We start from the raw sequence: 26,901 nt of genomic DNA, 5'->3' as shown, positions 1-26,901 counted from the left end.
CATTATTTTTCATTGCTGCAGCACATCTTCTCAGTCTGTAACCATTTTTGGATTCTGTCTCTATGAAGCCCCGCATGAAAAGCGCAATGTGATCCGATTGGTCGGCTGGACCACTGTTGTGATTGGTCAACCTCTTTGAGCGTGTTTCTAACCCATAACTGCAAGTTTTACATGGCTACAACAACACACTATTAATGCAAGTTTTAGCAGGCCTCCACCCCTTTTTTGCTTAAACAAGAAATATTGTGATGCGTACATTCCCAGAAGAAAACTCAAGACTACAATTAAGGCATTTCAGGGAGATAAGAAACAGTGCTTAGCCGGAATGATATAGAGAATAACAAAGAATAACACTTTGGAGTGGACATTTAACTTTGCAGTCCTTTTTCATGCTCAAACAGCAACAATACACAATAGTTGAATATGTAAAAAAAAAAAAAAACCTTAATAGGTCCTCTTTAAATGTTTGACAAGAAAAAAGATTATTCAAATTACTGAACTCATTTATTTATTTAAACAACCATAAAATATACAGGAATCTCTTGTTCTGAGCAGAGGGACAGCAGTGGCCATCGACTGCACCAATCACTCTTTTTCCACACAAAAAAGGACAGGAAAGCTAACAGATCTACCTGCTGGCCCCCTCTCAGCCGGGAAGCTGTTTTAAACAGATTTCCAGTTTCAATTATTCCAAAATCAAAGCTTGAAAAGAGACAAACACAGGTTTTCTGACAGGTCATCAAAGGATCGAGTGGTTTCATTTGCTAAATCAAAGTGAGCATACATGCCCAAAACATCATGTTAATAAGAGCCAGAAAAAATATAATATATATTTATATTCATATATCAACATACAAAGAGATCAAATGCTGTTCTACCATTGGTTTACACAGTGTTCCTCATCCTGGAGCAAAGCATGCTGGGAGTCGTTTGCCCCTTCATTTTCAGTGCTTTTCACAGACGTAGTGTTGAACTTCTTGTGCATCGTAGATTTGTTCTCACAAGCTGCCCCTTCCCTCCATACAGTAATTTATGAAGGCACAAAATGATGATGAAATATGGAAAGTAAAAATAAATACCATAGATAAAAAGAATAATTTATCCTAAAACTGAAGATGGAGACAGTTAGCTTTTTAACATCACTCATGCTTGTGGCCAGAAGCATTACAATGCTGATCTTCATGTCCTCGATTTTGCCCTTGCGGTTTTGAAACTATTGAAACGCTGTGATTATTTTTTTTTTCCCCTCAGAGGGACAGAGAAATTGACACGTATTAAAATCGTATTTTAAAAAATAAATCATTTCTTTACCCAAGTTGTAAATGATCGATTCAGAAGTGCACACTGACTTGAAACGGTTGAAAGCATCACAAATATTCCAGTCTTTTGTAAGGGACTGATTCAAATCTTCCCTCACGATCTGAAAAGAGCTGAATCTCGAATCCCAGATGCACTGTGACAGTGTCAAACTGCCCGTGCAAATGTTGGTCCCAGGCTGCTGATTCTTGTCTCGTTATTGCCATGTCGGGAGGTCCGCCCACTTATCCATTATTTTTGTGTAGGGCAAGATGTGCTGGCAGAGGTTGAGCTGATGGATAAAGGGGCTGGGAGCGCCAGCCTGCTGCACCTCATATACACGTGTATTTGTGTGTGTAGAGAGTTAAGGCTCTGCGGAGTGGCCGGCCGCTGGGTAAATTAAGACAAGATGTGAGCCTCTCCTTTCCTCTACCTCAGTAAGTCTCTGAGTCAGAGTCGTTTAGCTCGTCGTCCTTGAAGCCGTCGTGGCGGCTGATGCTGTTGAAACTGCAATAGGAGCTGTGTTCGGAGCGGAGCATGGGCAGACTGTCGAACGTGACGCTTTTAGTGGGGCTGGTGTAGTGATTGATGGCACTGAACGTGAGGCTGGGCACCGCACCTCCGCCGGGAGACACTGGCATCATGGTGGCCAGGATTAGCGCCAGGCAATCTGCCACGTCTTTGTTAGGAGCACAAGCCAGGGCTGGAGTGTAGCCTTTCAGAGAAATGAGAGAAGAGCCTTCAGAATGGTGTTATGCTATTATGGTAAACAAAACTGCCATGTGAGAATTAGGGATGCGACAAAGGAGAAATTTGGACTGATACTAATGATAAAACAATTATTTTCCAATATAACGTACGGATAAAGAATTAAATGATAAAAATATTATTATATAGAAATAATATTAGGAGATCAATGTGATTTTTAAATTTCCATGATTTCCAAAATTCTATTGTTTACTAACAAAAAGGGCTAAAAAAGGTTATAAAATTTACATATGCCAAATATTACAATTTACAATAAACGTTTTAATGTTTTAAAATATAATTTATTGTTGTGATGGCAAAACACATGAATTTTCAGCATCATTACTTTAGTCTTCAGTGTCATATTTCAGAAATCATTCTAATATGCTGATCTGGTGCAAAATATTTCTGTCACTTCTGGTCAATTTAATACATCCTTGCGGAATAAAAGTATTAAAATAAATAAAATCTTAGCGATTCCAAAAAATTTTTAATGGTAATGTGCATGTACGTAAAAGGATCACCAACTTTTTGCACATTTCTAAACATACTATTTATTTTAAAAACACATTAATAACTCTAGTCATGATTATGGTAAGGTTATAAATCATCAGCATTTACCATTTTCATCCACGGCTAGCACACTAGCACCCTTAGCTAGTAGTTCTTGGACAACCACAGTCAAGCCATTCCTGGCAGCAACATGCAGGGGCCTGGAAAATGAGAACTTATTATTAGGCTTATTCTTTAATCAGGCATGTGATCAACTAAAAGAAAATTATTCTTTTTTTTATTTTATTAATAAAGAATTATCTTAGTATCGCAATAATACATACTATTAGAATAGAATGAGGCATTTATATATATTTAAATAGACAAATACTTAACGATCATTATTGGTGTGATTATGTTTCTAGCATGTTATATGTTTGGCATATATGATTCCTCTAACCCTAATTGATGGAGTGAGTAGCTTTTCATTTCTTAAACAACCATGTAGGAAGACACATCATGGCCATATTCTAGGATGACAATGTCAAGATTCATCAGGTTCAAATTGTGAAAGAATGCTTGGGGAGCATGACGAATCATTTTCACACATGAATCGGCAGTCCAGACCTTTAATTCAATGAGAGTCTTTGGGATGTGCTGGAGGAGACTTTACAGAATGCTGGACTCTTGCCTTGTCAATTCAAGATCTTGTACCAATAATGTATGCACCTCTTGATGGAAATAACATCACAACATATTTTTTTTTTCATCAAGAGATGCATACATTTTTCAGCTTTTATTTTGGCGGATGGGAGACCTTATCGCTTCTCTTTGTTAACAACAACAGATTTATTCTCATTACGAATTGTGTAAGGTGGTTGAAGCACGTTGTAGGGCTGGGCGATAAAACGATAACGATAAGTATCGCGATAGACACGTGATCGATATCAATAAAAAATGTGTTCGATAAAACGTTCGATAATTTTTTTTTTTTCTTCGTCAGAAGAAACCACAGGTTGCGAAGCAATTTTGCATTAACAAAGACACTCGCTCTCTGGTAACCTAGCAACGTAGGGAGTGACAAGCTCAGGCAATCATGTAACGTGTCAGTTTGGTTGCGCCATCAAAAAAAAAGAAAAAAGTTTGGTTGCGGCATCGTTGTCTCGTGCTGGGTTCCTCATCAGTAACCGGCGATTGATAAGCAGAAAATGAGTGCCCTTCATCTGCATGCCATGCAGGCTAGAATTGCGAAACATTATTGGATAATTCGCTCTATTCGCGTTTGTTGTGAACACAGCATAATGAACAGGCTGCGATGTCAAGATTGCAATGCTGGAGTGTGTGTGTGTGTGTGTGTGTGTGTGTGTGTCCGACTCCGCGTGCGCGAGAGAGAGAGAGGCGCGAGAGAGAGAGACACGCGGGCGCGATCGAACAGTGGAGACATACAAACATGCTCCGTCATTTTGTTAATACAGGACATCAGTCAGTCTGCAAAGTGTTTACAATATTTGTGTAGGCCTATACTCGCAATAAAACACAACATTGTCCTTTTGTCACACTGTATTTCTTGTCAAACTGTACAACTGTACACACCGTTTTAAAAGCAAAACATATTTATCCAACCCCTTTGTAAAACAGTCTGTGTGTTCCATCTTTTGGACATTCATCATATCGCTTTGGTTTTCATTTCTTGCCCTCAAAACAGAGCACTAATCTGTTATTTTTAAGTTACACATTGATTAAAAAAGAAAATTAAATTTGTTGGTAGTATTATTTTATATGGAAATCAATTATTTATAATTCTGATGAGAATAAAGTTAGGGTTAATTAAAATTAAGGAAAACAAATATATTGATCTGAAATATTGCAAATTAATTTTAAATTCATTCAGGTACAATTACCAAACATATCTCATATCTATCTTTTTATTAGTTTAATTAATAAACCAATTATATAAAACTATTATCAGTGCACTATAAATAAACTGGTTCTATGCCTTTATTAATAAAACTTATTTAAAAAATACAAGGCTTAAGACATTTATAAAAATGCCTTCTATATTTCTGTTTTGCTTTTCACTCCATTGTACCGAAATCGTACCGAACAGTGATGTCTAAAAAAACCACCCACGTCCCGCCGCGCCACTGTCACCTTTTTTACTCTGAGGAGTTTGCAGGTCTGATTGTGAATTTAGACTTATGTTTACATTTTAATTATTTGAGTTTTCCATGGTTGTGTTGACATTTCTGTCTTGGGATTGTAATCAGAGGAAGGTTAAGTTGAAAATAAAAATGTTTAAATGTAATATATTTTTTCTCCTGGTCCTTATTTTAAATGGGTCATAAAAAAATCAATAATTATCGATATCGACCGATATGAAACACTGATATCGTGATACAGTTTTCAGCCATATCGCCCAGCCCTAGCACGTTGCGTTCCAAAATGCTAATTATAAGCGACTCAAACACTCAGCCCTTGCAGACAAGCAATTACTCCGATACATGGAGCGAGTCAGACTATACATTTATATAATTACATCATAGCCGTTGCGATTTGATGATCGCACTAAGGCGTATCACATTCTCAAAAACATGCACTGTCAAAATTCATTAAAAAGTTACTGGGCAACTTGCGAGTAACACAATTTTTACTCGCATTTGGCGGTTTGAACCCTGGCTTAACATGCTAATAGTGTCCCACAGATGGCGCCACAAGCTCGTGCAGCGCTGTGAGAAGCAATCCATGCATGAAATAAAAAAGTATTAGAAAAAGTAACATTTAGCAGTTTTAGTAATCGTTTAAGGCCATTTCGTGATTTCAATCATCATACAGTAACCAAGCACCTCCCCACCCCCTCCTACCCCAACAACTTTTTTCTCGGATTTAAGCAATTCACGTGGGTCATGATACTTTAAGGTCAGAAAATACAGAGATCCGTATTAATATGGAAAAAAAAACATCACTTGTTAATATATTTTGGTACGTCAGTGCATCATTTCTACGTGTTGACCGTACGTTTGTAAAGCTGCGTTCGTGGAGTTGATGAGGTTTCTGTCAGTGATCTTCTCCAAGATCAACAAGGCACTGGTTTCATGACCCTATAGAGAGCAAATGAAAATCAATAGTGTGAGTAAAAGATAGGAGAGAATCCCCAAATCTATACTAGATGCAATGTCCCATTGCTTGAGCTCAATGCAGAATGCAAAAACAACTTCTACTGAAATGAAGACATAACAGAACAGAGAGTTTCTTACCTTACTGCAGGCCAGATGGAGAGCAGTGTTTTTGTTGGCGTCCTGTAGCGTGAGATCTGCTTTTGCACTGCTCACTAACACCTCTGCCAAAAACAGACAGATATCAAAACCAAACACAAACTCAGTCAACTGTAAACACAAAAAAAAAAGAGTCAAACTCCTACCGACGGCATTGGTCTGGCCGTTCTCAGCAGCCATCATGAGTGGGGTTTTGCCTCCAGCATCCACACAGTTCACCTGTGCGTTATGACCCAGCAGGAGCTGCAGACACTCCACGTGATCTGTGAATGCTGCAGCGTGAAGAGGAGTCCTGTTACAGGGAGAACAACAATTACAGCCTGGACCTCAACCACAACAAAAGATGCTAAATAATAAGAATTTCACATAATTTTACATAAAAAAAAATTGTAATATAATATTTTCATTTTATTTCAGCTGTATTCCAATTAACAATTTTTTTTTTATACAAGTATTTAGTTATTGTTAACAATAATACTTTTTTGCCCACCCTTGACATTCATTAAAGAAACGAAAGAAAGAAATGAAAGTAGCATAGAATGAATTAAGAATGAATTAAGAGAAGTATGAGTGGTACCTGTTTTTGGAATCAGTTGAATTGACGATGGCAGGACTAAGTGTGTCTATCAACATCTCAGCTGCTCCTTCATTGTCATTTATACTGAAGGTCATAAAAAAAAACAGAGCTTCAATACTCTTGCCCTTCTTGCACACACACACCAAACCAACCTAAATCCACTTACACAGCGCAGTGAAGGGGGCTAAAAGTGTTCCCTTCAGTCTTATGAAATAACTCCTGCTCCAGCAACACTTCAACACAAGTGTCATGACCTGCAGAGAGAGAATCTGATGTAACAGTTTATCCAACAAGACTCCTGATCAAAAAAATCCCTCAATAGTCCTATTCGGACGAGACTAGTTCTCCAGGAGGACGTTTGAAAAATTCATGTTTCACAGAAGTACTTTGTGATTTAAATCCCGTCCCAATCTGCCAAGTCATTGTTTTTCCTCACACCTCTGTAAAAATTCCGGGGAAAATTACCTACTCAAACTCAACGGTCCTCTGAGAAATCCAATCCTGTCGGAATGTGAATGTCTGTGATTGTTGAGCTACTATTTCTGCACCAATCTTTGGCATGCTTTTATTTCAATATGGATGTTATCCGAAGGAAAAAATAACATATACAATCAATATTTAATATCAGTGTCAGGTAAGAGTAAGATACTTGTCTAGATTTCTCTGCTCACTCATGCAAGTTTATTTTAAACAGCCTCTGCTAAAAACTCGTGAAGTTGACTTAAATAGGGTTTTTATAATAAATTAAAATTATATTAACAAATATAATGTAACTTATGTAACACTCATGTCTGGAAAACACACACTCCCGCCACCTCTGTAATAAACATGGAGATGTCAGTCCCGTCCGAATCGGTAAAGGAAATCACAGGCGTCGAGTGATAAGAATTGTAACTCAAACGTCATTTAGAATAGGAATAATGACAGACTCTGGCTAGTGAACAGGTGACAGCGATCATATTTTGTGATTATGCTGGTATGACCTTTTTTAGGGTGTAGTCACAACAAATCAGACCATTGAGATTTGTCTTCACTCCCCACTCCCCTAGAAATATACTATATATATATATATATATATATATATATATAATATGGGTTGTTTCAGATTAATGCAAGTGAAATCTGTATGTTTCAGACCATTTCATGCTTTCATTCAGATTTAAACATTTTGCAGAAAAAGAAACAAAAATAGACACCATAGTGCCATTTACAGGGTTCCCACACATTTTGACCAATGAATTTCCATGACCTGTCCAATGAGATTATGATTACTACATAATATTTTTATAATTTATTATTATTACATAGAGATTGCTAAAGAGGATTTCCTTTATATGCCAGGTTGTTTTCTTAAAATAAGATTTCAATAATTATGCTTATCTGTGCATGAAAGTCTCTAAAAATGGCTAACAACCTGAAATCTGAATGTAGCTCAAAAGAGGATTCAGCTTCCTGAGCCCCCAAACAGATGATGGAAATCCAAACAGATGGAAATTCCCATTTTTAATTTCCCTGATATTTCCTTGACTGTGGGAACCCTGCATTAAGTTTCATCAGACTTGGTGTGAGCAGGCCTTTAGACAAGTATGGTGTATCCATCTGTGACTGGCAAGTGCGTTTATTCACCGTTGTAACAGGCCCAGTGAAGGGGCGTGTAGCCCTGGTGGTCAGTGATGACAGGAATGGTCTCTACTGACTGGGCAGCATGCAGTAGGCCCCCCAGAACCCCAACATGGCCACAGGCGGCCGCAAGGTGCACTGGAGAGCGCCCCCTACAGTCCCGTACCATGAAACTGGCACTGTGCTGCAGCAGAGCCTCCACACACTCCTCATGGCCCGTCACCGCCTGGTTGGAACAACACACACATCCATGAGCCACGACAGGAAGCACTAGCAGAGGTGAGAGCCAGTGCCAGTAGAAATACTTCTAGTGCAATGAGTTGCGATTTACCCCTCTGTGCAGAGCAGTGCGGCCCCACTTGTCTTTGGCATCAACATTGGCTCCTTTATTAATAAGGGAGTAAACACAGTCTGTGTGTCCACCCAGAACTGACAGCATCAGAGGAGTCCTGAGAATCACGTATATGAATATATCTGTAATTTCCATTGACTTCTACAAGAAGAACATGAAAATTGTTGGTTTTTTGTGTCCTGTACTTACTGGCCAATCCCATCCTGGATGTCCACTGCACTCTGCAGGTCAGCATTTCCGATGAGCAAACGGAGACATTCAGAGTGACCATTTGTGGCTGCAAGGCAAGAGAATAGGCACAAATACACACGTCATGAGTGTTTATGTCCATACATATACAGTAACAGGTTAAATCCCTCTGAGGTTAGCGATAGATCGATATATATTGGCCAGGATGATAAATCTGCCGACAACATCGACCTTGTGTCTGATTGGCTGATTAACAACAGGTGTTAGCTCTGCCTTGTGTCAAGAATCTCTAAACAGCTTTGTCAATGGATTTGAACATTTTCTGTTTCCAAATATTTTAAGTGATTTGAGTAAATATAATTCTATAGTTAAAAAATAATAAAAAAGATAACAGCAATAAAATCAAAATGATTTCAGTATATATGCAATCATTAATTTCTATCATTAAATGCCTTAAAGGGATAGTTCACCCAAAAATGAAAATTAGCCCATGGTTTACTCATCCTGAAGCCATCCTAAGTGTATATGACATTCATCTTTCAGACGAATACAATCGGAGTTATATTAAAAAATGGCTCTTCCAAGCCTTATAATGGGAGTCAATGGGTATATTTTTTTGGAACTCCATCAAAGCCTATCTATCCGTGATAAAAGTTCTCCACACGGCTCTGGCAGGTTAAAAAAGGCCTTCTGAAGTAAAGTGATGCGTTCGCGTAAGAAAAATATCCATTCTTAAAAGTTTATCGACTAAAATAACTAGCTTCTGGCAGACGGCCGTACGCCAAAAGAGTAACACTTGACCTTGACGCACAACATAATGACGAATACGGCTGCCCAATCCTGTTTGTTTGTACCGGGAGAGGCCACACAATCCTTTCAGTAAGTAAAATGTATTCAAAAAATTAATTTGTAATAATAATAATAATAAATTATTGATAAAATGATAAATAATAAAGTAAAATTTCCAGCATATATGCATTTATAACTGCTATCAATTACTGTCTCAAACTTTAATAAGAATAGTTTTTCAGCTTATATTCATTTATATCAACTGCCATAAATGCAAAATGATTTTTTTTGTAAAATTTATATTAATTCTTTTTATATTTAAAAGCATTAAAAAGATAACACAAGCATTTCATTTTTTTGCATAATTATACGCATTCATATTGATTGCTATCAACTAATCCTTTGAGTAATTATAAAAATATATAAAACAGATTAAAAAAAAATGCATTCATGTTGAGCAACAAGATAGTTTTATGAGATTAAGATTTTTCTCGAAATATGGTTAACCGTTAAGATACACAATTGATCTGTGTTTGGTAAACTGTCACAAATATTTTGGGGATAACTGAACTTCATGCTATCTAATTAGTCTTTGTACAACATACCAGCGGCGTGGATGGGGGTGCGTTTGAGCGTGTAGTCTTTCACCAGGATGGAAGCCCCCTGGTTGATGAGCACATCCACACATTCAACATGGCCTTTGAAGGCAGCCAGGTCCAGCGGCGTGTGCCCTTGTGCTGTTCTCACATCCAGGTCCAGCAGAGACTGAACCAATACCTCAAGAGCCTGGTGGTGTCCATGATATGCCTGAGGACAACCATTACAAATAATCTGAGACGAACCCCAGCCAGGACGCAAGTAAATTTAAATGTTTCCCAACATTTGTTGAACATACAGATGGAGATTGTACTCACAGCCAGGTGGAGTGGGCTCACAGGAGCACGTACATCAGAGTCATTTAGGATGTCTGTCCCTGAGGTTTCCATTAACTTCAAGACAAGACACAACAGATTTAATTAGGTCTGATCACTCAAGGGCAGTGATGATCTTAAAGGTGTTTATGTTGAGTGTCATAGTACTTACCACATCTAAAGGAGTTTCACTAGCAATCTAATAAAGAGGACAGAAATACAGTAAGCTGAAAATATTAAAAGCATAGACCTATTATGTGATTTTAAGTCGTCTCACCAGCTCCAGACACAGGCGATGTCCATAAGCAGAGGCGTAATGCACTGCATTGTACCCCTGATTGTCTCGGATCCCTGGGTTAGCATCATTCCTCAGCAAATATTCCAGGCACCTAGGGAGGGAATGAGAGAGACTGGTAAATTCATTTGCTTTGAAATAACCCATCCAACTCAACCATAGTGCTTATGGTAACTCACTTTCCATCTGCGTCAGAAGCAGCGGCGTAGTGGAGGGGGGTGCATCCCCTCTTGTCCAGCTCATTGACATTGGCTCCTGAACCCACCAAAGCAAACAGGCACTGGTAGTTGCAGTTTGAAGCTGCGTAGTGCAAAGGTGTCCTAAAGAAGAGAATTTTCTCAAGCCCCAGAATAAAAAATATCAACAAAAAAAACATTAGCATAATGGATGTCACTGGTAGTGTACAGGTAAACACACCTTCCAAAACTGTCCTTCCTATTGAAATCTGCTCCCGTGTTGAGGAGGAGATTCAGACACTCAAGATTCCTGCAGTGGAAAACATGTTTTATTAAATACTGTAATACATGCTCAAACTGCACGAATTACATTAAATGGGTTACACTAGGTTGGTTAATCACAACAACAAGTAGTATACAATATGAGACATATTTAGTCTAGTTTAAAATGTCAAGAAAGTTTCAATTTAATGACTTTAAATTTAATGTGTGGTGTAGCAATCATTATTTTATTTTATTTATATTGTTTAAATATTTTCCTTGCACCTTGTGTGCTTCCTTACATCACAGTGTACAAATTTGAAACTTGACAAAATGTTTTATTTATTAATAAACTTTATAAATACCATTATTTTTGGGGGGGCCACCACATAGCATTTGACAAACTGAACTAACCTTGCCTTACCATAAAAAGGTCAAATTATCTGGTATTTTAAGAAACTTATTGACCTTGGCACACAGTCATGAGGGTCTTTATGATATAATTTTATGATTTAAGTTTTTCTCCATGTTGGTCGCACCACATGACAAAGTTTTTAAAATATTTATAAACTACGAAGCAATTTTGTTATAAATATTATTTGTTCAAATATTTTTTTCCTAAGTAACTGTAATAAAAACATGATGCCAAACTAAGTTTCTTTTAAAAAATTTTATTCGTTTAAAGTGTTTTATTTTATCTTATTTATGATATCAAGATATTTGTATACCTCTGACATTTATGCCTCAAATAAGTGTGCTTGGGTTGATCGGGCACCGATCGTTATCGGCCGATAATAGCTTTATATAGTTTGATCGGTGGGTTAGGATTCAGTGAATGACCCTTTCTCATCTCATAACTTTTTTTAGCATTCTATTTATCATGTAGTATCGGCCACAAAACCCCTGATCGGATCACCCATACCTTAAAATTATTACATTTAATTCCGAAATCAATAAATATTTTTTTCTTTCTTTTTTTCTGAATAAATTCTAAATAAAAAGATTTGGACCAAGAAAAACATTGCATCATGTCATTGACCATAAAATCAAAAAGAAACTCACCCGCCAGCAGCAGCAGCATGTAAACAGGTCCTTCCAAAGTCATCGGGGGTGTCTACATCAAAGCCTGGAAGACAGAGACCCATTCAGTTCATCTTTATATTGAAAAGAGCAAACTATTAAAAAACAACAAATATTGTAATCCATACACAGAAAGTGTCTTACCAGATGACAGCAGCTTACGGCAGCAGTCAGAGAAGCCGCTGAGAGCAGCCAAATGCAGTGGAAACATGCCATGAACTCCCCTCCTAAATGAAAAAGAGCCAATGTTACAATCAGAAAGCCATGAGCATCTCACTGTGTATGCATGTGGGATCAATTACAACATTCTTGGGATTTCCAAAGAAGATATATAATGAATTCCTGCCTACATCTATGTCAACAGTTAGAGCACAAATGTAACAAAGCTGTTATGTTTAGTAATTAACAAGCGCATGGGGAATGTGAATTCATACTTGGCTGTATCAGCTCCATTAGTGATCAGTGTGTTGATGAGAAGCTCGTGCCCGTATCGAGCTGCGATGTGCAGAGGAGTGTTCCCGTTCTTATCTTCACAGTCTATCTCAGCACCTACACATACACGAAACAGACAAATTTGACACAGTCAGATACTGCAGGTTTCAATAATGGAACACAGAAAAATGAAGACTCACCATTCTGAATAATCGCCTGAGATCTTGAGAACCTCCCGTGGATTGCCGTCATATGTAAAGGGGTCTTACCGTCCTTACTCTGTACAAGGAGAAAACAATGATAAATAACCATTCAAACCTGTTTTTTATGCAGCTCTATTAATCTAATCAAATCCAGTGGTAATTGTCATACATGTGAAGCCCTAATAGAGGCTCTACCTTGATATTGACATCAGCTCCATTGCCCACAAGCAGCTCAAGGCAGAGCGCTCCGTGCCGTGAGGCTGCGGTGAAGTGCAGGGGTGCGAAGCCCTTCTCGTTAACCTGGTTCACATTCGCGCCACACTCGATCAGCTCGTTCACCACCACATCCTGACCGTTGTAGCATGCCACATGCAGCGGAGTGTTCCCATATGCGTTTGGCTCGTTCATCTGCAAGCATGTCCACAGTTTAAATGATCAGGTACACAACATTCACAGTAGGGCTGTAATCTATCGATAATTTTTTATGTTAATAAATATATGAATTATTCTTAGATTAATCGTTTAAAATAATAACCGTAACTTGTAAACTGAAATTAAATTTTCAATGTTTTATCCAAAAATTCTCATAAGAAAGAGCCAAGAATGAAAAGATGTCTATCTGTAATACAAAATTATGATGGCTGTCCATGACGGCTGCATTCAGTCACTGTTTGGGATTGCCAACAGGTGTGTTTGGGATTGCTTACAGGTGTGAGTATTGAAATATTTTGTTCATTCAGCAGAAGAAAAACGAACAGCTGAAGTCAGAACCGCATTCTAACTCCGACAACCATAGCGACAGTACCAAAGATGCCAAAGTCCATAACACCAATCAAGGCATGAGTTCATCTATCAGCTATTTTGAAACGACTAGATATTTTTGCAACCAAGTGTAGGGTACGCTTGAGCTGCATCTGAAGATCCACTGAAGCTGCCGTGGGTTCATATCACTTCTCTGTCTCCGTGAGTAAAGGAGTCTTGTTTTGTGTGAACATGCAGTGAGACGCATTGTCGCAAATTAACGTTATCGATTACGCAGATGCCTCATAACAGCCCTACTTTAAACTGCGCAGGCTTTCAGAAGAGTTTAATTACAAACGTGTCAAATAGAATGTGCTACTGAATGAAACTGTACCAATTTAAGCATTGTGGTGTAACCCAATTAGCTATACATGCTTTTTTAAATGCACAGCAGTCTACTTTCTTAGTGCCTTTAAAGTGGGTCTCTGCATGAAAAAGTTAGCATAATGCCCTCTGAAACATACTTGGACCAAATCACCCTGTCCCAAATCTACAAATGCCTGTGTGAAAGCAAGTCCCATTGTGCATTTTATTATGTTCTTGTCAATCAAACTAACTGCCACTTTTGACCAATGAAAATCAAAAATAAAATTGCGCACTGCCAAAATACAAAAAAAAAAAAGATTTGAGAGAAATTAATTTAAGTCACTGACAGAATGGCAGTAGTGTGATGATGTATAATTAGGCATGTGCCGGTATCAAATTTTCATGCTGCGATTAATTGATTGAGCTTTTATCACGGTATACGGTATTATCACAATATTTTAATTGCACACGAGAAACAGATGGATTTGATTTCAATCTTGATTCAATATTGACTCGTTTGGATAAATATTAGGTAGGCTACAGTAGATAGCCTGCATTTTAATTTTTCTAGAGAAAAAACATCTCACATAATGCTGTAAACATACAGAGAAATTAAATATAATGCATACAATATACATATAATAAAATAAATATAAAAATATAATATAATTTTCATTATAATAACAATTATGTAATGACAAGTAAACATATATTAAAATATGTAATATAGTGCAAATATTTAGCAAAATACTCCTCTCTATAGCTATTTTTTCTAGTCAACTAACGTGCTGGTCATTAAATGGCTTTCCTGAGGTAAATGTAACGTTCTTTGACATAATTTTTCTCCTGCAGTTTTATTGACCTCTTTCCGTGGTTGAAAAACACTGATTGATCGAAATTATGTATACCTTTCGGTAAGTTGTACAGTATCTTTAATAAAAAGTAACAGATGATCGGTTTACTTGAACTGAGGCGCAGCGATCTGTCATGTCACATTTACAAGCGCCAAAACGGTGTTTATTGTCTGAATTTCATAATAAAATGGACAGAACCTGAGAGCTGATATTTTTTTCATATCATAAGTATCCTGCTCTGTCTAGTCTGTCGGTGTCAGTGTCCTCTTTGCTCCGCGATTTTTCTCTGCGTGAGAAAATGGATGTGTAGCGTGAGAGCGTGTGAAAAGTGTCAATTGCGTGAGTCTGCACGGTCAATGCGTGTTGGCAGCCCTGCTTTTAGAAGAGGGATAAATCGTCGGCAGCGTTCCTCCTTCACCCATGCTTCTTCTCCATGTGGGGATTGTTTACATCAGAGTGCGCACGTGTTTTGCGCAACATATACGCAGTGTTTTTCAAGCGGTTGATGGAAAATAAGCTAGTGCGCATTCTAAAAATCTAAATTCGGATCTATTATTTTTCATGGTATTTTGAAGTCCCCGCGATAACAATATCGTGCATATTCATTACCGCGATTTATCGCATTACCGAATACTGGCACATGTCTATGTATAACTATTCTTTGATATCTTGCTCTGGAGGCAGGCATATGTAAATGTATTTTACATATGCAATTTGTTTATTTGTTCTTATCGTTTTAATTTTACTTGTGTTTGTTTTTTATAAAAATAACATTTTGCATTGAAGAAAGGTAGATTTTTGTTTGCATATACTGTCAATAATAGTTCTTAGAAAGAAAATCGCAAATCGGCAAAAGAAATATTGAAGAAAATTGCAATTGGTACATCTCTAGTATTTACTTTCTTACCTAGTATTTATTATTTTATTTTTTTTACAACTTTTTTATTTGTGAAAAATACTAGAATCACAGATTCAAACAGCTGTTATTTAAAGTATAAATACTTTTATTCTTTATAGTTTCAAATTAAATTATTTTTTATTATATTAAATTATAGTTTTTAAATTATTTTTTAATTTATACTTATTTTAATTTTAAGTGAATAGGTAAAATTATACATTGTAAAATATTACATTTAATTGCATGTTTAATTTGTCTATAATTAAACTAAATAGTTTTATAAATATCCGCCATCGACCACTACTGTGTTTTTAATATCGGCAGCAAAGTTTCTGTATATTCAATATTATCCATAGTAAACATTTATTTTAAGACAATTTGATTTTTGTGAAAGGTTAACACTCACATCCACTCCCAAATCCAGCAGATATTTCACTACACTGATCATCCCGCTGGACGCCGCAGCGTGGAGGGGTGTGTAAGCTTTCTTATCCTTACACGTCACCTCAGCGCTGTGCGACACCAGCAGTTTCACCACCTCCATGTGACCTGGGATACAAAAAAAAATAATAGTTGAGGATTTGAATGGGTTTTGAATTTATAGATCCCACATATGGCTGTGAAAAGGACTGGAAAACAAACATTGCTCTGTCTCACCCATGTATGCCCCCCAGTGGATCGCCCTTCTGTCCTTCTTATCAAACGCATTTATATTAGCTCCCCTGGATAGCAGTAACCGCACCATCTGAAAAAAGAAAAACATGCATACTTTGCAGATGTATTGTTTAATTAATGTCCTCCCTGTGTAGTGTAAAAAAAAAAAAACTCAATTTATATAATGTTAAAATATTCATCTCTCAATTGTACCTCAAGCTCTTAATGAATTCTGAACCATAATTTCAACAAACCCACACATATGCAAATGCTTCTTCACTGACCTCCAGGTGGCCACTGAAGGCAGCGTGGTGCAGAGCGGTTCGTCCAGCCCGATCGGATACATTAACGTTGCTTAGCAGCGGCACCAACGCCTCAGCGCAGCGAACCGCTTTGTTAGCAGCGGCCACATGTAGAGGGGTCTGCCAGTTCTTATCTCGAGCGTTTACATCAGCAGAGTGCTTCAACAAAACCTGCACTGCCTCCTTTAAGACACAAGGTTACATGAAGAGGCAGATCAATAATCTGAAACATTACTTTTCTTTTTGCCTTATTTTGTCAAGTAACAATTAGTCAATTTATTCATATTGGTATTTTTGCACTGCAAAATGTCGAGAGCAAAAATAAAAACAAGAACAGTTGCCTTTATAGGCAAAAAACTAAAACTAGACGTGTCAAAATAAATCGATTTTTATATTCTTCAATATTTAGTGCTTGAAGTTTCAAATATCTTACAGCAGTGTTTAGCTCACTTATATCTTTGTTCTACTGTTTTTATTCATTTATGATTGTAATTTATCTTATTTTATTACCGTTTACTTTGATAATTATTAGATTCATTTTAATTAATCAAATGTAGGCTATATCTTATTGCTTTTAATTTAATTTGTACATGTAATTAATTTAACTTTTTAAATAAAATATTTAGTTAGTTTCAAAATGGTTTAGAATAGTTTCAAAATCAGTTTTTGCTCTGATGCCAAAATTTATATCAGAATTTTGGTATTCACCAGTGTTATTTTAGTACACCATTATAGTTTTTATTAATATTTTGATATCTGATAGTTTTTATATTTATTTTTCCGTTTTAATTTGAAAGTTTTAGTAATTTTGTTGCGTGTTTTTGACTTTTTTGTATGTCTACATTTTTCAAGTTATATCAGTACATCAAGTTAAACTAAATGAAAATGAAAAAAAGTTTTTAAATACAGTTTTAGTTTCAGTTAACTATAATAACCCTGGTATGCACTACTGATATTTTGGTATTGTGACAATCCTACTCTTCAGGAAGTCCAAGCGCGAGTCTACATGTATAGGTTGTTGAATGGCTCTGTGCTTGTAGTACCTCACTGCAGGATGCCACTGCGCGGTGAAGAGGAGTCAGCCATTTGTTGTCTTTGGCATTCACCCTCGCCCCTACATCACAAAAAACATTGAAACATCAAGAGATTCATGAATAAAAGTATAACAATACATCAAAGCCACATCTGATCTGAAGACACCTGGAATCAAAGGGAGAAGATACGAGAAGCTTCAGAAAATGTATTTCATCATGATGAATATTTCAGGTGCATTTACCTGATAAAATTAAGAGCTCTATAATTTCAGCATCTCCTAGGTAAGCAGCTGCGTGCAGTGGTGTCCTTTTCTCATTGTCCTGAAAGAAATAAAGAGAGTTCTTAATCACAATGGAGTCAATTCAAAAAACGTGGTGGATCAATTAAGCAATCTGGTCATGATTTTTATTTGATTTTAACAGGTTAAAATCTTACTTGTACATTCACATCCTCTTTTTTGAAAATGAGAGAGCGTACTTCATCCGGATCAACATTGAAAATAGCTTTTAGCAGGGCAGGCTGAAAGACAGACAGAGAAACATCAAGTTACACAACTGACAGTGAGAAACATGGCCTAGTCTGAATCGTGACATTTTACTTGTGTCCTGAGGGGTGAACTTAAATGCAGAGTCTGAGATTGTGTTTGCAACAACTGAATAAACATGGTTGCATCTCTCCCCCAAAGACTTCCGACAGCAAACCGAAGCAAAAACACCTTGAGGTAGTGTTGTCATGAGACTGCATGTGTATTGCTTATGTAAGTGCATCCTCAAGGGCCAGAATGATTTTAAATAAAACCAGCCTCTGCCTCCTTGCCTCGTCTTTTTGAGCTGCAGTGCAAATTGACACTAATGGGTGATTCTTCAATCAGTCAATTTTCTTTCCCTTACAATGATTTTAAAGAAAACATGCTTTCATTCTAGTTGACAAACATTCAAGATTTAAAGGATAGATTATAATAGCATTAAATGATGCCTCTAATTAATATTTCCTCATAGAATTTCACAATTTGGAGCTTGTCCCCATGCAGACTTAACTTTGCCACTATAATAAATATCTAAAATATATATTTTCAAATTGTATACTATTTGATAAAGTATGATTTTGAGTTGTTTGGAAAGAAGAATTTCCCCTATTTGTAGACACTTTGTAATTTCTTTTATAAAAAAAGAATTGCTGTACCCAACAATTTTGTCATTACCTCTGCATTTCTCCTCTTCTCTAGCTTGCCTCAATTCCTCCTAATCTCGTTGCCTAATAAACCTGGCATTGTACATTACGATTAGTGTTGGTTATTTTCGTGATTAGTTGTTTTTGTAATCACTCAGGGTCTGGATTTAGATTTATTGGCCAATTTATTGGTCATCAGCTTTCAAATATAAAGAATTATTGGTATCGGCCAAAACTTTCCTATTAAATGTAAATTTGGTTGACAAAAATCAGCGACACATCTCTGCCAGAACCACAGAGCGACATTGAAAACCAGAAATGTAATTGTACTACTTTTTAATCATGACTTGAGAGTAGCTCTGCTCTATTAGGTGTCAATAACAAACAGTCAGCATCTAAAAATTATAATTACATTAATAACTTCAAAAACTGGGATCAAAAACTGCCGTCACACACACAATATTTAAAATCCACACCTCCACAAGCTGAACCAAAATCAATTTGAAGGTTAAAACCACGATTAAATCCTTATTCCAAGAAATGTGGTACATTTTAACATGGATGAAACAGTTTGAAGAATCTTAATTTTTCAAGATTAAGCAGTCAAACATCCACCTAATTTGGGGGGGGGGGGGGGGGGGGACCTTATATTAGTTAAATGGGATTAATTAAACACCAGCAGTGAATCCCAACCAGCGAGAAACCTCAAAATTATCAATTCAAAAATGTTCTTCATTAATTGAAAGATGGATGCAAAATATGATGGGCTCCACTAGTGTGGAGAGAGCAGATGGTGCAGACAAGGCAAATCTGCTCCAAATCGGCATGACAGTTGATGCTGGACAACACTGTTCCTCCCAGCAGCGAAGCTTGTGCTACTGGTTTATCAAGGACAACACTGGCTAATTTTGTGTTTATCAATAAATATTTAGCCAGCTATAAAAGGTACAATATGTAAGAATTTTGTAATAAAATATCCAAAAATCACTTGCACAGTGTGATATATTTCCTGCAGTTGTGTACTTACAATATCCCAAAAGTCTCCAAAGATTTTTTATTTCAGAGAAATTCCAAATTTTAAATAAGTGGCCGTCCCGGAAAAAAATGCTGCCTGTCAATGACGCAATATCCGCGCTATCCTCAGGTTTCCGTTCATACTGCCATAGCCATGACGTAACCATGGAGACAGACGTGGACAACTGCGTAGTGCGTAACGTTTAGCGGCACGCAGTTCTTGTTTCTTTCAAACATAGATAGACCATGGCAAGCAGACTTTGGGACAAACAAGGAGAACTAAAATGAGGATCAACATTTGAGATGCCGAGAGCTCCACGTCAGCGACTAACTTGGACTTGACAGAGCTTTCACGAGTCACGACTTGACAGCTTTATTAGACAGGTGAGCAAATGTACATAAAACAAATCAATGTTATATAACGTTAGCTCAACATGATGAAATGTTAGAATATGGTCAGTATGTTATTCTAATGTTGATCTAGCTTACTGCTAGTTTCGTATAGCAAACGAACTAACACGTAGTATAACATTATAACTTTCAACACACATTTAAATGCCGTTTAGTGTGATAGTGTAACGTTAGACCAAGTGAAGCAGCGCTGCGTTACCTCACAAGTTTAATTCGTCTAATAAGCTGACCTGTGTGAGTAATGCAGCACTTGCGAGTAGTTCGGTAGAATTAAATGTCCTTATTCCTTTATATCCGCGGGACTCGCGTGTGATATCTGTCTCTTTAGCAATCGCGACCTGCTTCATACCACTGTAATGTTAAAAAACATGAATGTTTGCACTCATCCATAAACATTATTAGATCCATCAGCTTGACAGCAAGTCCCATCATTCAGCTCATCACTGCGTCATCAACCTACGCCTTTGTTATTGTTGGAAACTGCGCCATCTTGTGGCGAAAAAATCCTACATAGTGCCTTTAACAAACAAACAAATCAAAAAAATGTCAGTGATAGGAGGAGCCAAATACACTGTGAAAAAGATGACACCTTGAGTGCTAACACCAGTTCTCCTCAGCAGAGACTCATTTCCATCTCCATCTCCAGCTTTGCCAAATTAGCAACGTACACACTGTAAAGTTTCGGGACCGTTAACTGTGAGTGAGTAGAGAGAGCCCTAAATTATCGTTCTGTGTGTGTGTATGAAACGCGACTCGCTCACGAAACTGCAATGATTGACACCGTATATATAGCGTCTCGCCTGTTTAGTATCTGCTATTCTGACCAGAGGAATATTAGAGTGACAAAAAAAAAACTTATGTTTAACAATTTTAACTAAAGCACACTAGCACAGTCGACGGAGGCGTAGTGTTTTGCCTATGCTTGTAAAGGCTGCTTCACAGAGCATGGTCTCGCAGGGTTGACTTGGCCATGTCCACTTATTAGGCTATAAGCATTTTTTGGGCTTGTTTATGCTTGGCTCATAGAGCGATCAAGTTTATGGAGTTATTAAAGTGAGCAGGTGTGGGTCGCGATATTTTGGTATTATTTTCAGCATAAAGCATTTCGATTTATTTCATTTTTTTATGGGCTTCTCCTTGTTCTCTGTTTTTCTTAGTAAGATCTGGCAACATGAATGAGACAAAAACTTTCACTGCACATTAAGAGAGAAACATCTCTGATGAACATTAGGCTTCCTGCGGTACTCGGTGTTAAGCCGCAAACTGATTACATCACTTGCCCACCGCTGCACTGAATTTAGCTGCAGTGTGTACGTGGCCATAAGTATTCCATACTTTATCTCTATCATCACTTTCAAAAAAAAAAGAAAGAAAGAAAAAAGGGGGGTTTAGAACAATGCATGTGTCTTCCGCATCTCCTGCAGAACACGCAATGTGACTCATGGGAAGTATGTACACTATGCCCGAGTTACAGGAAGTGTTCAGTCACACATTCTTGAAAGTTGTGAAATGAGACGCAGAAAATTCTGATAACAGCCAAGTGTTAATTTGCCTCAGGTTTCACACCATGGACTACTTTTGAGGATAACAACATCAGCAAGGCATTTAAATGAACATTAACATGTTCTTTTTATGAGTAATATAGAGGTTGAGAAGTTTAGTAAATCTGAGGTCATATAAGATAATATACGGTAATGGATATGTATTTTTAAAAAAGCACAAGAAAATACGAAAGATCTCTTCGTTTGACACATGATTTACGTCTCAATTAACACAATATGTGGTACAAAAATCAACAATATGTAGAGTTCATCTACCCAGATCTGGCTCATCTAAATCCAGTTAGTCTCAGTTCAGGTTGTCAGTGGAAGGACAGGCTCACACTGAGAGTCGTGAGAACATAAGAAAGCACTTGTGCTTGAAGAAAGCTTCGTTTGAAAAGCCTCCTTTAGTGGCTCTAAGCTGAGACAAGGCTCTATTTGTCACATGTGGCCTGTGCTCTACTGGATGCATACAGGGTTTTAAACTTCTATTCAAGCACTGCGATCGTGTTCTGTCTCCTTTAACAAGCTCCTCTAGTTAATGCCATCACCATGGAGATGAGCTCTTCGCTATCTCCACATCCTCTCTAACCAGAGAAACACATGTGCACATGTACAAACACTAACAACCTAACACTGAAATCTCCTTCTGTTCCTGGAGGTCGACAGGGAGAACATGGAACTAGTAATGCCAAGGTCATTGCTTCGACTCCCAGAGAACACCTGGAATACACTGTAAGTGCATAAGCAGGGCTCAACAGTAAGAAACGTCTAATAGCCAGCTGAGGGAATTGTCACAGACGTTTATTATATGCATGTGTTTTTTGGTCTCGCCAATTTAAACGTTCAATTGATTTCAATCCATTCAGGTGCTAAATATTGCAATTTGGTACACAAAATGGGTTCTCTTTTGTGTCTTATCACACTTGAACAGACAAATACACATACAATATTCAAAATGCAAGTCTTGGCAAGTATCTTTGTAAACAGTTGGCTATGTTATAAGTGAACATAAACAGTGGAGAAAGAAATCGAATCTGCTATACCTATGTTTGAACTTTATAACATTACGTAAGGCTAGTAGTTTTTGCTGTGGTATCAAAATTGTGAATTGAGAATTGTGAAATTTCCCTGGTATCAAAATGCTGGTGTTGTAACAACCTTTTGTGACAGGACAAGTGAAAATCAAAACCATTGGGCCGGTAGCAAAAATCCTTAATGTTGAGCACTGCTAAGCATTCATCGAATACATAATGATTGCGTTATTCCAAAGAAAACCAGGAATTACATTAATGTAAAATCACGAATTGGTCAAAACAAGAAAAGTTTAATGTAATAATGTAAAAAAAATAGATAGATATCCTGCAGGACAAAGTAATGTGACAAGTGAAATCTATGACGTGAGTAATTAAATAAAGCCTCTTTGGCAGTCTCATCACTACAAAGGTCAAAATGTCCAAAATATTCAACATCTTGAATGGGTTTATACCAGCCACATCTCATATTCAAAAGCCAACAAAGTTCACGTAACATACTAAGTGTAAAACATCAACTGCAAAACCCTAATCACCACATTTAAATTATTTTATAACTGCTGTGCATGACTGGATTTGTACATCATTGATAGGCGACTATACACCTGTCGTGCACCCTGCAAAGTTGTAAGCCAACGCAGAATGACGTTAAAGTTATCAATCTTTAAATGACCTTCAACTTATTATCAACCCTATGAATAAAGCTACATAATCAAACCACTATTAATCTCTGATAGCTGTGCATTTTCATAGCCAGCAGTAGTACAACGAGATGTCAACCATCTAACGTTACTCTCATGAGACCAACTGTTGACTGAGCCAAGATAACAATTAAACCGAAGAGCGATTTATGAATTACATTTAGTAGATTATTGAAGACATAAAGTGTATACTTCATCAGTCATGATCCGTTATACTAATTTCGTGGCTCGCGGACATTTAGCTTAGCAACTATTAGCCACATTCCTACTGTACGAGATGACAAATACCTAAATACTACGTTTCGTGCTTATTCGCTTATAGCATTGTGTATCACTTATTCATTCCCATTCTCGGTTTTAGTTAAATGACTTTGTACAGTCTAATCATCTGTAAGGTTTCTGGGTAGTTCACTAGCGTGTTAGCACTTATTAGCCTAACTCGGCTAGCTGTTTCACACATCACTCACCTGGTCTCTAATTTTGAGAACCACCATGTTTCGATGCTCTCTTTGGCTCTCATGCAGGACTAAACGGATATTATTTACCACCACCACTTGAATGCTGATGTTTTATTGTCGGTAAATCTAGCGCTTCCAGTAGGCCTGGGGTTTCCTATGTGCCACTGATGAGCAGGGGAGAAAACTCCATAACATTACCGCCACTGCTGCCTCACAAAGAACGGGGACGATGATTGGCTAGACAGAAGTTTGAGCGAGAGTAAGAAGAACGATGATTGGTTAAAAGCAAGATGGGGAGCTGTGTGTGTGTGTGTGTGTGTGTGTGTGTGTGTGTGTGTGTGTGTGTGTGTGTGTGTGTGTGTGTGTGTGTGTGTGTGTGTGTGTGTGTGTGTGTGTGTGTGTGTGTGTGTGTGTGTGTGTGTGTGTGTGTGTGTGTGTGTGTGTTTGTGTGTTTGTTTATTTCAGAGAAGTAAAAGAGAAGTGTGTGTTTCTCTATCGCAAAGTGACTTCCACTTCATGTTTGAACAAAAATGAACAGAAGAAGGTAGATTAGGATTTATATTATGTTTAGGCTAGTAGGCCTAGTAGGCTATCCTATAGACTACATTTATAACGGTTTCTTATATATTTTAAGTCCTTTAAGAAAATACTTTAATACTTAAAGTAAAGTGGCCAAATGACCATGAACATTATGGAAAATGATATATGTGTTATGCCAATATCAATTGGGATAGGTCTAATTATTCATCCCAATGATCAACTATAAATGTCACTGTTTTAGGTAAAGGGACGGACCTGTTGTAGGTTTAAAAGTGGTAGCCTACATTTTAATATAAAACTGTCGAATTAGCTCAAGTGGGGGGATTTAATTATATTATAGGCTAACAAAGTGTAATCTGTATCAATGATATAACTTTACCCATATTTTACCCATCTTCTTTACTGGGTCTTCACTTTGTGTTACAGGAAATACATGTTTTCATAGGACTGTACAGAAAACAATGAAACCGGTTCCTTGTATTGTTCCTTAAAGGAGCAGCTCATCAGAAGATATAGTTGCTAAAGTTGTGTTAGATAACAAATAGGCTAGACAGATTACATGAATATCATAAATCATAGTCTACTGAACGTTTGTCTCAATAAAATAGGCCTATAAAACTATGAGAATAAAGAGAGACTACATTCATTTGGATTAAACGAGGCTTTAGTTGCTTTAAAGACAGGATGAGCGTTAAATAAACGGAGAACAGTCTATTAATGTTGTGCACCAGATGACGCTAAAGATGTAGGCTATTTACTTTACAAAATACATATCAGCTTGTTAACGCAAACCAGTCACAGAAACTGACACGATACCATGCATTTACTATATAAACAATAATTTAAAACAATTTAAATAAACATAAATTGAAACAAATCTTGGTTAGCTACAAAAAATTCGCTGCTTGCTCTCTGTAAAATAGCAGTCAAATCCACAGACCGCAGACATCGGATATGCTCATCATTATCGCCATATCTGTGGATATGCAAGACAAGGCTGAATCCAGCTTCGTCTTTTCATCAAATGCGGTTGTTGCACGCTCACATTGGTAACGTTAGGCTAAGATGGAAGATGTCCCATACGAACATGTGCATTACTTCGGGCACATATTTTATATAGTAAGTTTAGCATATGAAATGATAGCTAAATGCATCAGCCAATGTGTTATTAAGTGATATGCTATAGGTGTCATAAAAAAATAGCCTATTCGAAGAGGCTAATTTTATATAATGGACATTAATATATAGTGATATTTGTCAGGTAGGCTATAGGTATAGAGGCAGCAAATAATTTGGAATATAGCACAAAAAAAAGTGATATAATAATAACTTGCATATTACAATACCATTTTCAGCACTTTTTATGTCATAGCATAAGCCCTTATACTTCCATTAAGGCTATTCACATTGAAGATTCACTGAATTTAAAAGGATAATTCACCCAAAATAAGAAGATATTTTGAAGAATATGGGAATTTTATGGAGGAAAAAAATACTATGGAAGTCAATGAGGTCCATCAACTGTTTGGTTACTGACATTCTTGAAAATATCTTCTTTTGTGTTCAGCAGAAGAAAGAAATTCATACAGGTTTGGAACAACTTGAGTAAATGACAGAATTTTCATTTTTGGGTGAACTATCCCTTTAGATGACAACCCTATGAAAGCTTCTTGGAATTCTTTGGAATTCTCTGTCTTCTTCACAATTAAAAGCAAGGAATGTAAAAAAAAAAAAATGGCTGAGCTCCAGGCCTAATTAATACATTTTAGTGAACAAGCCACTGTTGTTAAAGAAACATGCAAGGATGTGCAAATATTTTATGCGGTGACATTTGACCATTTGTACAAATTTAATTAATCAGATGAAACATTCCAGTCCTCAGTGTGTCTTGTTACTAAGAAATAATAATAATAATAAATAAATAAACATTAATAGGCTCAGCAATTTCATTTTCTACATCCTCAGATGAACTTAGGCAAATTATATAATTGTAATAGTCAATGACATTAATCAAAAACAATTATAATACAGACAAAATGTGATGTCTATACACATTTATTTTAAATATGAAATTCTGCTAAGGTGGCATATACCTTTGTTACATCCATGTAATTAGTTCTAATTTATATCATATTCTAATAAATTTTATTAGTATTCAGAGTTTCGTCTCAACTTTCTTCATCAGTAAAGTCATTCAAAGTGGTCAAAAAAGTGCAATTAACTCATGCTATGTTGAACAGCTTTAATTTTGCTTAAACATTTTGTTTTTATTACCATGCTAAAACTGGTAACTTAGTATTAGTCACACACTGTCATAAAAACTAAACATAAATAAATTGCAGAATGCTTCTTTAAAGATATTTATTGGTTTTACAGTTCATACAGTTCATATTACAGTATTATATTTATAATGGCTTAACAATAACTGTGATATTTTGTTGCCTGCAGTTTTGTGGGTTTTGGGGTACTTGGACGAAGTTGCATACTGGT

The 26,901-nt window shown here is 36.8% G+C and overlaps 1 protein-coding gene across 1 annotated transcript; it reads right to left on the bottom strand.

Moving 5' to 3' along the window:
- Positions 1-1,285: 1,285 nt before the first annotated feature.
- ankrd28b (ankyrin repeat domain 28b) lies at positions 1,286-24,095 on the bottom strand. The gene is made up of 28 exons (XM_056234400.1): positions 23,881-24,095; positions 17,978-18,061; positions 17,784-17,862; positions 17,551-17,621; positions 16,490-16,690; positions 16,209-16,296; positions 15,958-16,100; positions 12,888-13,100; positions 12,690-12,768; positions 12,492-12,606; positions 12,202-12,284; positions 12,040-12,103; positions 10,958-11,026; positions 10,720-10,860; positions 10,523-10,634; positions 10,418-10,444; positions 10,249-10,323; positions 9,940-10,141; positions 8,546-8,633; positions 8,336-8,453; positions 8,011-8,230; positions 6,551-6,638; positions 6,385-6,468; positions 5,954-6,099; positions 5,790-5,872; positions 5,551-5,633; positions 2,665-2,756; positions 1,286-2,011 (listed from the first exon to the last, which is right to left on the bottom strand). Exons 1-28 carry the CDS (start codon positions 23,905-23,907, stop codon positions 1,731-1,733), a joined length of 3,156 nt encoding a protein of 1,051 aa, XP_056090375.1. The 5' UTR covers positions 23,908-24,095; the 3' UTR covers positions 1,286-1,730.
- Positions 24,096-26,901: the final 2,806 nt, after the last annotated feature.

This window comes from Rhinichthys klamathensis, unplaced genomic scaffold, assembly GCF_029890125.1.
Source record: "Rhinichthys klamathensis goyatoka isolate OS25496 unplaced genomic scaffold, OSU_Roscu_1.1 h1tg000395l_1, whole genome shotgun sequence".
Lineage (NCBI taxonomy): Eukaryota > Metazoa > Chordata > Actinopteri > Cypriniformes > Leuciscidae > Rhinichthys > Rhinichthys klamathensis.
The sequence above is the reverse complement of the archived record's forward strand: the minus strand, read 5'-3'. Positions and strand labels throughout refer to the sequence as shown.